The sequence below is a fragment of the Daucus carota genome, chromosome 6 (assembly GCF_001625215.2).
Source record: "Daucus carota subsp. sativus chromosome 6, DH1 v3.0, whole genome shotgun sequence".
In the NCBI taxonomy this organism is placed as follows: domain Eukaryota; kingdom Viridiplantae; phylum Streptophyta; class Magnoliopsida; order Apiales; family Apiaceae; genus Daucus; species Daucus carota.
In genome coordinates, this window is record NC_030386.2 from 40,765,648 (window position 1) to 40,777,888 (window position 12,241).

At 32.2% G+C, this 12,241-nt stretch overlaps 1 protein-coding gene across 1 annotated transcript; it reads right to left on the minus strand.

Moving 5' to 3' along the window:
- Window positions 1-9,296: 9,296 nt before the first annotated feature.
- LOC135147298 (uncharacterized) lies at window positions 9,297-10,187 on the minus strand. The gene has a single exon (XM_064080237.1). It carries the CDS (start codon window positions 10,185-10,187, stop codon window positions 9,297-9,299), a length of 891 nt encoding a protein of 296 aa, XP_063936307.1.
- Between the last annotated feature and the right edge of the window lie 2,054 nt (window positions 10,188-12,241).

Consider the following 12,241-nt stretch of genomic DNA (forward strand, 5'->3'; position numbering starts at 1 on the left):
TTAATGTGCGCTCTGACTTGTAAAAGTTCAATCAGCTTAATGATATTAAATTTTTGATTTATAATTTGAAATTGTCTTTATATTGGTTATAATTTGTTAATATAAAAATAATATTTGATAGAAGATAATTGATATCAATAGAAAATAATATATTTAATATCTTTATATGTGAGATGAATTATTCTAGGCCTATATTTAACTAATTATAATTTTTATTTTTTTTTATTTTTTATGTTTATAAAAATATATATTATTTTGGAGTACATATGTCATTATTGATAAATTTAAATATACAAGTTTAATTAATGTGAATTATTTATATTAACTTATTTTGAAAACTAATTAACAGGATTCGAATATACATCAAACAAAAATCAAAATAAATGTTATAAAAATGAAATTAAGAATATAAATAATAATTACATTATATTACAAAAAAGACCATATAAACTTAAAAGTTCATATTAAACAGAAAAACAGATCCCAGTTTTACATCTAAAATTATCCTGACAGGCCTATATTTTACTTTATCAATATAACTAGACTTAAACCCATGCAAAGCACGGGCTCCTAAATAATTTTAAATTTATTATATATAATTAAATTTTAATATTATTTGTTAATATTTTAGTATTAATGAATTGAAATTTTATTAAATTATATTAATCGATCTTCAATCTTGAAATTTTAACTTTTACAATATTTTTTTATACTATAAATCATTAGTATAAATAATATATATTTCTATTACATATACGTGAATGTTTTTCTATTATCAATATCTGACAGTGTTCTAAAAGTCGGCGATTAATCGGGATTAATCGCTGTTCGGACGGGTTTCGACTCGATTAAGCGTTAATCGGGTTAAAAATTGTTTTTTGAAAAAATCGGTCAAAAATCGGATTAATCGGTCAAAAATCGAAATAATCGGTAAAAAGTTGGTCAATTTTAAAAATTAAATTTTTTATCTTTTTTTTTTAAATTTGAAATTTTAATATTTAATTTAACTAAAATTTAAAAATTAAAAAGATGTAGTATTTTTGTGATAATTTAAAAACGTATATGATTTTACTAATGATATTTGCTATACATATAATAGGCCATATATTTGTGATATATAAATATATACTATTTTGATTTAATAAGACAATATATTTATAATATATGATATAATAATTATATATAATTTTAAAATAATATTAAATTAATTCCGATTAGTGGCCTGATTAATCCCCGATTATCCGATTAATCTCTGGACGGTGCCTTCACCGACTAAACCCGATTTCCGCTTTTTACAACACCGATATCTGATAATGTTTTGTTTTGGAGTAGAAGACATTCACGTTTATTGATATAAATTTTTTATATGACTTTTCGTTTGTCTTTATAAGTTATATATTTGTTTATAAGTATTTTTCAATATTAATATATTTTATTGATGATAATTTTAATTTCTATATGTTATTGATTGTTTTTCTTAACTAATTATAAATTATATACCCTCCATCTCATATTATGAGCCTTCTTTTGACTATTAAATGGTCAATTTGATCAGATTTTGACCATTAATTAAAGAAAATTTATTAATTATTTTAAAATTTTGAAAAATGGATTTTGAAGAGGATTAGCTATATTTTTGAATAAAGTAATTTTTTAATTTTTTGAAGTCAAATAATATGTGTAATTTGTGGTCAAACTCTGGTCAATTTAACTTATCAATAATCAAAACAACACACATAACATGAGATGGAGAGAGTATTTAAAGAAAGAAAATGGGCATTTTGTGTTATAGCCTTAAACTCGTGTGAGGCACCGGTGAGCATATAGTATTTTTTTGTTTTTTTAACTAATTAAATATTTTATTTTTTTATTCTTTACATTTATAAAAAAATTATATTATTATTTTAGACTAGAAGACACTAGAGTTAAAAGACATTAGACCAATGTATTTATAAGTTATGCAACTATTAATAATTATTATATAATATTAATATATATTAATGATAGTAAGTTTATTGTTTTCTATTTTTTAATTAATTATAAATTATATTTAAAAGAATAATGATGAATTTTTATCTTGTAATATATTAAAGTGTTTAATGATGTAAGATAATGATAACTATAATTGTTGCAGAGTTTTATTTTAAAGATAAAGTTGAGAAGCCGTGCGTTGCGGCGGTCTATAAAAATTATATTAATAATTCAAAATTATATTGTAGAATAAAATAAATTTGCGGTGGCCTATAAAATTATATTAATCATTTAAAATTATTATTTGTAAAATAAAATAAATTTTATATTATAAAATATGTGAGAGTATACCTTGAATCATGTCGAGACGTATGAAATCAAATCCATGTAGAGATATATTAGTGACTTCTTCCTCCAGTTTCTTTGAATGATTGTCCGCGGAAACATTAGTTTAAATAATATTTTTCAGTATACAAAGTAAACCGTATAAAAATTAACAACAACAAACATGTCAGATGAACAAAACAAATATTATAAAAAAATAACCAACAAATATATAATATATCGATAACAGTTAATTTATTGACATTTCCATCCATCAACATCATGTCAAGACTATATTCTTCTCCCGTGTTTGGATTTGTCGACTCTCACACCCGACAAACTCTAATCAGCCAATCATTTCCATCGTCATTCAAAGCATGTAGTATAATTCATTATTGTATTAGATGGAGAAAATAAATAGACACAAAAAGATTGTTTATGTTAAATTTTATGATGTCTGGTATCAATTTATAGGGGTTGATTCGAGAAAGGACTGGCTTATCAAAAATACACATTTTCCAAAAATATGATGATAGTTTCAAATTCTGATTTGATTTTGATATTTTGAAAAAGGTAGTTCTAAGACTTTTTTTCAATATATCTGAAACTAAAAAAGACAGTTTTTTTTTTTGTTATTTTTTCATCCAAAAAATCCAGAAAATTAGAAAAATAGAACAGAGCTCTCTGAGAGGCGCCAGCTAAACGACCCATGCTTCTCCTTATTGGGGTTAATTCGAGAAAAGACCGGCTTATCAAAAATACTTTCTGTTTTGATATACACGTTTTCCAAAAATATGATGATAGTTTCAAATTCTGATTTGATTTTGATATTTGAAAAAGGTAGTTCTGAGACTTTCTTTCAATATATCCGAAACTAAAAAAGACAGTTTTTCTTTTTGTTATTTTTTTTATCCAAAAAATCCAGAAATTAGAAAATAGAACAGAGCTCTGTAAGAAGGCGCCACCTAAACGACCCATGCTTCTCCTGAGCTCTAAGAGGCGCCACCTAAACGACCCATGCTTCTCCTTTATATATTAACTAGTGAATAAAGCCGCGCTTCGCGGCGGTGTATGAATTTTTTATAAACTTTAATACGTATATTCATATATAATTGTATAAAAGTTATTTTGAGTCATGTTCTCATTAAACATATCATTAATAAAAAAAATATTACAATTAATATAAAATTTGTTTAAGTGGTACTCCTATCAAAACCCAATACTAATAAAACAATTGTTTTGAACCGCCCTTCTATCAACGATAATAATAATCATAAATATTATAATTATGATAAAATTAAATATAATAATATAAATAAAAAATTAGTTTGAGGCACTCTCTTATAAAAACAATACTAATAACAAAAAATTATAATATAAATATTAGTTTGAGTCGCTCTACTACCGTCAAACAAAATATTAATAAAAAATTATTATAATTATGATAAAGTTAAAGATTATAAACTATTTAAGCATGGGTCCCGTTTTAATAAAAAATTACATTATAACTTAGATAAAAAATTGTTTTAGCCGCTTTCCCGTCAAACATAATACTAATAGAAAATTTATTATTGTTTAGATAAAAATTAGTTTGGGCCGCCCTCCCCTCAAACACAATACTAATTAAGAATCTTTTTTTTATAAATTTTTATACAAATTAATATTATAATCGCATAAAAGTTTTTTTGAGTCATTTTCATGTTAACCATATCATTAATAAAAAATATTATAACTAATATAAAAATTTGTTAGTGGCCCTTCTATCAAACACAATACTAATAAAGATAATTGTTTGACCCGCCCCTCCATCAAAGACAATATTAATCAATAATTATTAAAATTATGATAAAATTAAACATAATAATATAGATAAAAATTAGTTTGAGCCGCTCTTTTGTCAAAAACAATACTAATAACAAAACATTATAATATAGATATTAGTTTGAGTCGCTCCTACCGTCAAACACAATACTAATAAAAATTATTATAATTATATAAAGTTAAAGATTATAACTGGAGAAAAATTATTTTAAGCTGTGGTTCCGTTTTAATAAAAAAATATATTATAACTTAAATAAAAAAATTATTTTAATCGTTTTCCCGTCAAACATAATAATAACAGATAATTTGTTATTATTTAGATAAAATTAGTTTGGGCCGCGTCCCCTCAAACGTAGTACTAATCAAAAATCGTTTACATTATGATAAATTATAATTATAATTGCATAAATTTATCCAATTTCATATATTTAGTTATATATTTTTTTAAGATTCCTATTTCTTAATTGTTTAGAATTATTTTTTGTTTATTTTAAGATTCGTATTTGTTAACTAATTAGAATTTCATAGATTTTAACTGTTATATTTCTTTAAGATTCTTATTTGTTAACTTTTTAGAATATCTTTTTTTTTAAGATTCATATTTTTTTATTAATTAGAAACTTCATAGATTTTAGCTTTTATATTTTCATTAAAATTTCTATTTCTTAACTACTTAGTACTCCCTCCGTCCCCTTTTACATGTCCCCATTTGACTTTTGATCAGTCAAATTAACCAAATTTTGACTAAACATTACAAATTATCTCTTCATTATATTCGAAATCTGAAAGTTGCATATTAAAATACACTAAATATACTTTCTAATGATATAATTTTTATTATTTTTTGAATTATATGATATATGTAAAATTTCAGTCAAAATATAGTCAATTTGACTAGTCTAAAGTCAAACAGGGACATGTAAAAGGGGACGGAGGGAGTATTATATCTTTTTATGATTATTATTTTTAGTTATTTTACTTATTTTTTTCTCAAAGAATTTGAAAATTAAACGAATGGTTTGTAGAGACCTGACCGTCCAGCTTTATGTGACAATTGTGAAATATATGAATGCATTAACATCTACGTAGAGATTCTGATACACCTGCGCCATACGAAGTTTGGACCGATTAAGGGAAGCTCTTGATCTCTCCAACTCATACACATACACGAAAGAGTAGAGCAACAAAATCATAAATGCACTCCATGTGCACTAAGCAAAGTATGAACATGACCTAGTTTATGTCACCATTAAAGCTTGAAAAACAAGAAATAAACTGTGTATATTATCTGGTAAAAGTTGGTTACAAAGTGGTGCTACTCAGTCTATATATAGAGCAAAACTATACCACTACTACATACTACAACTCATGCTTAGCTGTCACTATTCTGTTATTTCATAAGGCTTTGTTTGGATAAATGGCACTGTCAGCTTGTGCTGCACACTTCGTATACCTATAGCCAAAGCTGCTAGCTGTAGCTTATTACTCTCCCCTTTGTGAGAGTCTCCTTCTGTCTTGCTATCTTCTGTATCATTGTCAGCCCCCCCACAAATTGGAGACGATGTGGAAGTGAAAAATGTGAGTCCCAATTTGGAACAACATGTCCAATGAGGGATCTTGCCAAGGCCTTTGGTCAATATATCAGCTGGATTCAGTTTTGAAGCTACTGGAAGCACACACACAAGACCAAGGGCAATCTTTTCTCTGATGAAATGGTAGTCTATCTCGATGTGCTTTGTACGAGCATGATAGACTGGGTTTGCAGCCAAATCAAGAGCTGATTTGCTATCACAAAACAAATTAACAGAGCCCGTCATAGGAAGTGTCAACTCTGTCAACAACTGCTTAAGCCATAAACCTCACATGAAGCATCTACAAGGGCACGATATTCTGCCTCTGCAAAGCTACGGGAAGTTAATGCTTGTTTCTTAGATCGCCAAGAAATCACAGTGGGACCTAATGTAAAAACATAACCTCCTACAGAGCGTCGATCAAGTGGACAGGCTCCCCAATCACTATCAGAAAATCCTTGAAATGTGAGGGAATTGTCTGATGGGAAAAATAAACCATGAGAATTTGTGAGTTTCAGATAGCGTAACACACGATGAACAGCTTCCATGTGCTTAATGCGAGGAGCATGGAGAAACTGGCTGAGTAACTGTACTGAGAATGCAACATCTGGTCGAGTGGTAGTGAGATATAACAGCTTCCCAATCAAAGCACGATAGACAGTTGCATTAGGAAGAAGAGCACCAGATTCATCAGAATCATAGAGTTTAATGTGAGGGTCAACAGGGACTAATAGAGGATTGGCATCTGACAAATTTGCCACCTCAAGTAAATCTCCTATGAACTTCTGTTGGCTGAGAAAAATGCCCTTCTTTGTTCTTTTAACCTCCAAGCCAAGATAATATTTGACAGGGCCAGGTCCTTAATAGTGAAATGGTTATGTAACAGGTCTTTAAGATGTTGTATAGATGGCATATCATTACCAGCAATGAGTATGTCGTCAACATACACAACAACAACCAAAAAAATAGAACCCTGTCGAAATGTAAACAGTGAAGGGTCAAGAAGTGACTGAGTATATCCAGCTGCAACAAGTGAAACAGCTAATTTTGTGAACCACTCACGTGAGGCCTGCTTAAGACCATAGATGGGTTTCTTGAGTTTGCAAGCAAGACGTTTTCTAGGAGGAGATTTGTACCCTAATGGAAGTTGCATGTATACATCCTCAGAAAGATCCCCATGTAGAAAAGCGTTGTTGACGTCTAGTTGTTCAACATACCAGTTCTTGGCAGCAGCAATAGCCAAAACACTGCGAACTGTCACAAGCTTAACAACTGGAGCGAACGTGTCATGATAATCTTCCCCAGCAGACTGTGTATACCCTTTTGCCACAAGTCGAGCCTTGTAGCGTTCGATTTCACCATTTGGTAAGTATTTAACTTTAAATACCCATTTGGAACCAACACACTTCTTTCCTAGTGGCAACTCAGTAAGGGTCCAGGTGTCATTCGTTTCTAGAGCAATTAGCTCCTTTTCCATAGCTTGAACCCATAAAGGATCCTTAACCGCTTGATAATAATGTGTAGGCTCGACAACTGAAGCAGAGCACACTTGAAGAATTTGTTCTTCAGGATCATAAGTACCATGATCAATTAAAGCAAAGTTGGCAAAAGCTTGAGTTGGTATGTGGTAATCATTCCACCAACTGGGAAGAGTCTTTACCCAAGTGGACTGTCGAGTAGGTTGTGTGACGACTGGCAACTGTTGTACCTCTTGATGTTGATCAGAATTACCAGAAGAAGTAGAGTTGCCCTCACATGTAGGACTAGTATCTGGGGAAGTGATAGGTGCATCACAAGGAGTACTGATATGTGGTGAAGAGGCACCTGGTGACCCTGGTGACTCGTTAATCAGATTGTCAGAACCCTGTGTATTAGTCTCAATAAGAGGAGAGTTTAACCAGTTCATAAAGGAATAAGAGTCATAAGGAGTGACTTCTGTGCTCTTGATTGTATCTGCCACTGTGTGGAATGGGAATACATGTTCCAGAAATTTTACATGACGGCTGACAAACGTTGTGTGATTGTCTAACCGTAACAACTTATAACCTTTTTGGTGAAGGGATAACCAATAAGCACACATTTGATGGCTCTATCATCAAATTTGTCGTTGGAGTGAAACGAAGCATAGCACAAGCAGCCGAAACACCGTAGCAAGCTATAGTCAGGAAGTGTTTTATGCAAAACCTCATACGGACTTTTGTTGTTGAGAACTGGTGTTGGCAAGAGATTAATAACATATGTGGCAGCTAAAATGCAATCACCCCAGTACCGCTTAGGAAGACCATATTGAATTCTAAAAGCTCGAGCTACCTCAAGTAGGTGCCTATGTTTACGCTCAACTCGAGCGTTTTGTTGAGGTGTATATGTGGAAGCAGTTTGATGAAGTATACCAAGCTCAAATAGAAAATGAGAAAACTGGTGATTTATAAATTCACTCCCATTATCTGTGCGAACAGCTTTAATACATGCCTTGTATTGAGTAGTAACATATGCAGAGAATGCCTTAAAGTGTGAAAAAACATGTGACTTGCTAGGCATAAGAAAAGTCCAAGTGGCTCGTGAACAATCATCTACTATTGTGAGGAAGTATTTACACCCATTTACAGTACTAACATGGTAAGGCCCCCATACATCCATATCTATGAGATCAAAAACATTAGTAGCATGACTATTGCTTCGTGAAAAAGATAACATAGATTGCTTGGAACTCGGACAAACAGGACACTCATTACAAGCAACGTAATGTTTGACACAGGGAATAAAACTCAGTACATTTTGTGAAGCATGACCTAAACGTAGGTGCCATAACTTTGAACTATTAACATCAACAGAGCTAGACACAGATGAATTACAAGCAGTATCATGCAAAAGAGTACGCATGACAGGAGAAGGGGCAATAGGAAAGTAATATAGGCCACCATATTCAACACCAGTTGCCAAGGTACGCAGCTGGTCCTGAACCTGGAACACACATTTAGAGGATATAAATGTGATTGAAATACAAGATTGTTGTGTAAGCCTGCTGACAGAAAGCAAGTTACAGTGAAACGACGGTATGTAAAGCACATCCTTGAGAATTAAAGTGGGACTTAAGTGAACAGACCCCATTTTGTGAACAACAAGTGATTGACTGTTGGGTAAAGCAACATGAATGGGTGTGTGAAGCATAGTGATGTCAGTCATGAGACTAAGATTACCACACATATGACTCGACGCACCACTATCTATGATCCATAAATTTTTCAACTCGGCAGGAATATAAGACATCATGGAGAATGCCAAACCTGCAATATTTGAAATGTGATCTTCTGGAGTAGCAGATGCAACAGATGAAGAGGAACTTGTAAAGTTCGAAACCATGTGACTAAGCTGTGCCATCTGCTGCTGAAGTTGCTCCAGAGAGAACTGTGGAGAAATAGCTGCACTATTGCCAATAGCCTGTTGAACATTGTTGGCCTGTTGTGTCTGCATCTGTGTAGGGTGAGTGCGAAAACCGCCTTGATTCCCAGCGAACTTGCCTTTGCCACGTCCTCGTGGAGGATATCCAATGAGCTTGTAGCAGGTTTCCTTTGTATGCCCATCCTTATGACAATAGCTGCATTTCAAACCCTATTTCTTAGAACTGGTTGAATCAGGAAGAACATTGTTCGTCCCAGCAGAGGAAACAGTAGGAGACGTTGTAGATATGTCAGACTTGACATTGCCAAGAAAAGCATTAGAAGAAACATGTTTCTGGCGTTGTTTCTCCTCCTGTTTAACAAGGGAATATGCTTGAGTAATAGACGGCAATGGATCCATCATGAGAATCTGACCTCTGGCATTAGAAAAGCTGTCATTAAGCCCAATAATAAATTGTAGCAAGCGCTTTCTCTGATGCCTTGCTTCAACTACTAGATGAGAATCACACTTGGCACTGCATTTGCAGGTAGTAGTAGGTTCCAAAGCCACATATTCATCCCAAAGATTTTTCATCTTATGATAGTAGATTTCAACCGACTTGTCACCTTGCTCAAGAGCATGGAGATCCTTAAGGATTTGATAGATGCGGTGTCCATCAATACTAGAGAACTGTCCAGTCAATTCTTCCCAGACTTCTTGAGCTGTGTTGACAAAATCCATGCCATTACTGATTTCCTCTGAAACAGTGTTCAAGATCCAGCTTATCACCATATCATTCACACGCTCCCATTGAGCACGAAGAGGTGATTCAGCATCAGGCATTGGCACACTACCATTAAGAAGACCTAATTTGTTTTTGGCAGACAAAGCTATGCTTAATGAGCGCTTCCACGGACCAAAATTCTCTGTGCCTGTGAGCTTCTTAGAGATCAACACAAGGCCAGGATGATCAACGTTTTGTAAATACAGAGGATGTCCATTTGAGGTGATGAAAGACGCATCATCAAGATCGCCGGAGTTAGGAACCTCATCATGAGGTGTATTCTCAGAATCGTCATTAGCACCATTGATAACAACATTAGCATATGAAGTTCTCCTCATTTTTACTCAAAATACACAAATCACACAAGTACCAGATGAAATGTGAAGTAAATCGAGGAATAACAAGATGCAAATAGGAACGAATCACACTGAATTACAGGAAACTCAACTGTAATGGAGGATGCAAATTATCACTCAAGAACAGAGTAGATCTCGAGTATGCAAGAAACGTTAACAAAACGAGAAATCGAACAAGAAATCGAAAGAGAGAGGAAGAGATTACTGAGCAGGCGATGGAGCGAAGATTGAGCGGAAGAGAAACAGCGAAGATCTTAGCTCTGATACCATATGAACATGACCTAGTTTATGTCACCATTAAAGCTTGAGAAACAAGAAAATAAACTGTGTATATTATCTGGTAAAAGTTGGTTACAAAGTGGTGCTACTCGGTCTATATATAGAGCAAAACTATACCACTACTACATACTACAGCTCATGCTTAGCTGTCACTATTTTGTCATTTCATAAGGCTTTGTTTGGATAAATGGCACTGTCAGCTTGTGCTGCACACTTCGTGTACCTATAGCCAAAGCTGCTAGTTGTAGCTTATTACAAAGTCTAATATAAAGCGAAATATTGTGATATTTTTAGCCATAACAATACATAAATAAGATTCCAAATAAGGGACCAGAGTTTCAGGGATTTATATGATAATACACATCGGAATTTTATAAGAACCTGGCAAACAAAAGTTTACCCATGTTTTATGTTTAACAGATACATTATGATTTAAAATTGCACAATTGATGTGAAACCTTCAAAAATAAAAAACAAAGAGATAACCATATAAATATTATATAAAAAATGATTGCTTTTAGTGAACTTGTAACTAAAAACATGCTCTCTAGTCTCTTCCAGTTTCAATACAGAAGTTATATTTAATTATTTATCTACCCTAATAGTTGCACTTATCACCAATTATATGATATACCTACCACAACATGAAGCCGCATAAATTTAAAGAAGTTCCAGAGATCAGAAAAAGCATCTGGTGACAAACCAATCCATGTCTGAGGACAGCCGCCTCGAATGACTTACCAGAGTAACCCAAAATATAAGTCATCGGATGAGTGGATGCCGGAGACGCCGCTGGATTTTTTTATTAGCTTAATCTTCGTGAGAGCGATCGAAAGCGAATTCGTAGTATTTAGTGTTAGTGTAGGTGCCCTAGAGGCAATACATTGTTCTTTTAAACTTTTATGTTAGTTGTTCATTCAATAAATGTATTTATTATGATCTAAATTACTGCGATATTTTGTTAGCATAATAAATGTCCTTAGAATCATGATACACATTATATAGTTTAAGTACATGACTTGAACATGAGATTATATAATATATCATATTCTTAAATGTCTCTAGTCGAGTATTATTATATAGGACAATAATAATACATAGATAGACTAGTATGTTGTTTGACAAGAGAACCACATTTAATTGGTTATAAGTATGGGGATACTAAAGTCAATACATAGGTACATGTGAGAGTACATGGTACTGGACAGACCCACAGTGAGATTCTTCATGTTTAATAAAGTCATAAGAAAGACTCACAGTGATAATGGTGTAATGATCCTTTGACTTGAAATCATTATATTTCTATACGAGGATTAATATACTTTGACTACATTAAAAGTCACCTTTGATCGGGTGATGATAAAAGTTGACATCGGGTATATCATGAGTCATATGAGAAATATGAATGATAGATAAAGTATTTAACCCTCCTATAAATAGGAGAGATATTATTGGCCTCTTGATTGAGTGAGACTATAAATGCAAAGAAGTCTAATCAAGAAATTGAGACATACAAGAAGTCTAATCAAGGAAGAAGACTTATGTAATAAGTAGTTTTATTTACTTCCATCACCACATTAGATAACCTTGATCTTTATCATGAGCTTGATAAAGATCACATAGGATGGGGCCCATAACCAAACACATTTACTTTATTGCACTTTACATATATATGCCATGCGATGAATGTATGTATAGAGTAGTGATAATTATGCATGCTTAATTAGATTAAGGATGAATGTATTAGATACGATACC

Excerpts from the sequence above, each read along its gene's own strand:
- LOC135147298 (XM_064080237.1), bottom strand. The coding sequence starts at position 10,187 with ATGAGGAGAACTTCATATGCTAATGTTGTTATCAATGGTGCTAATGAC.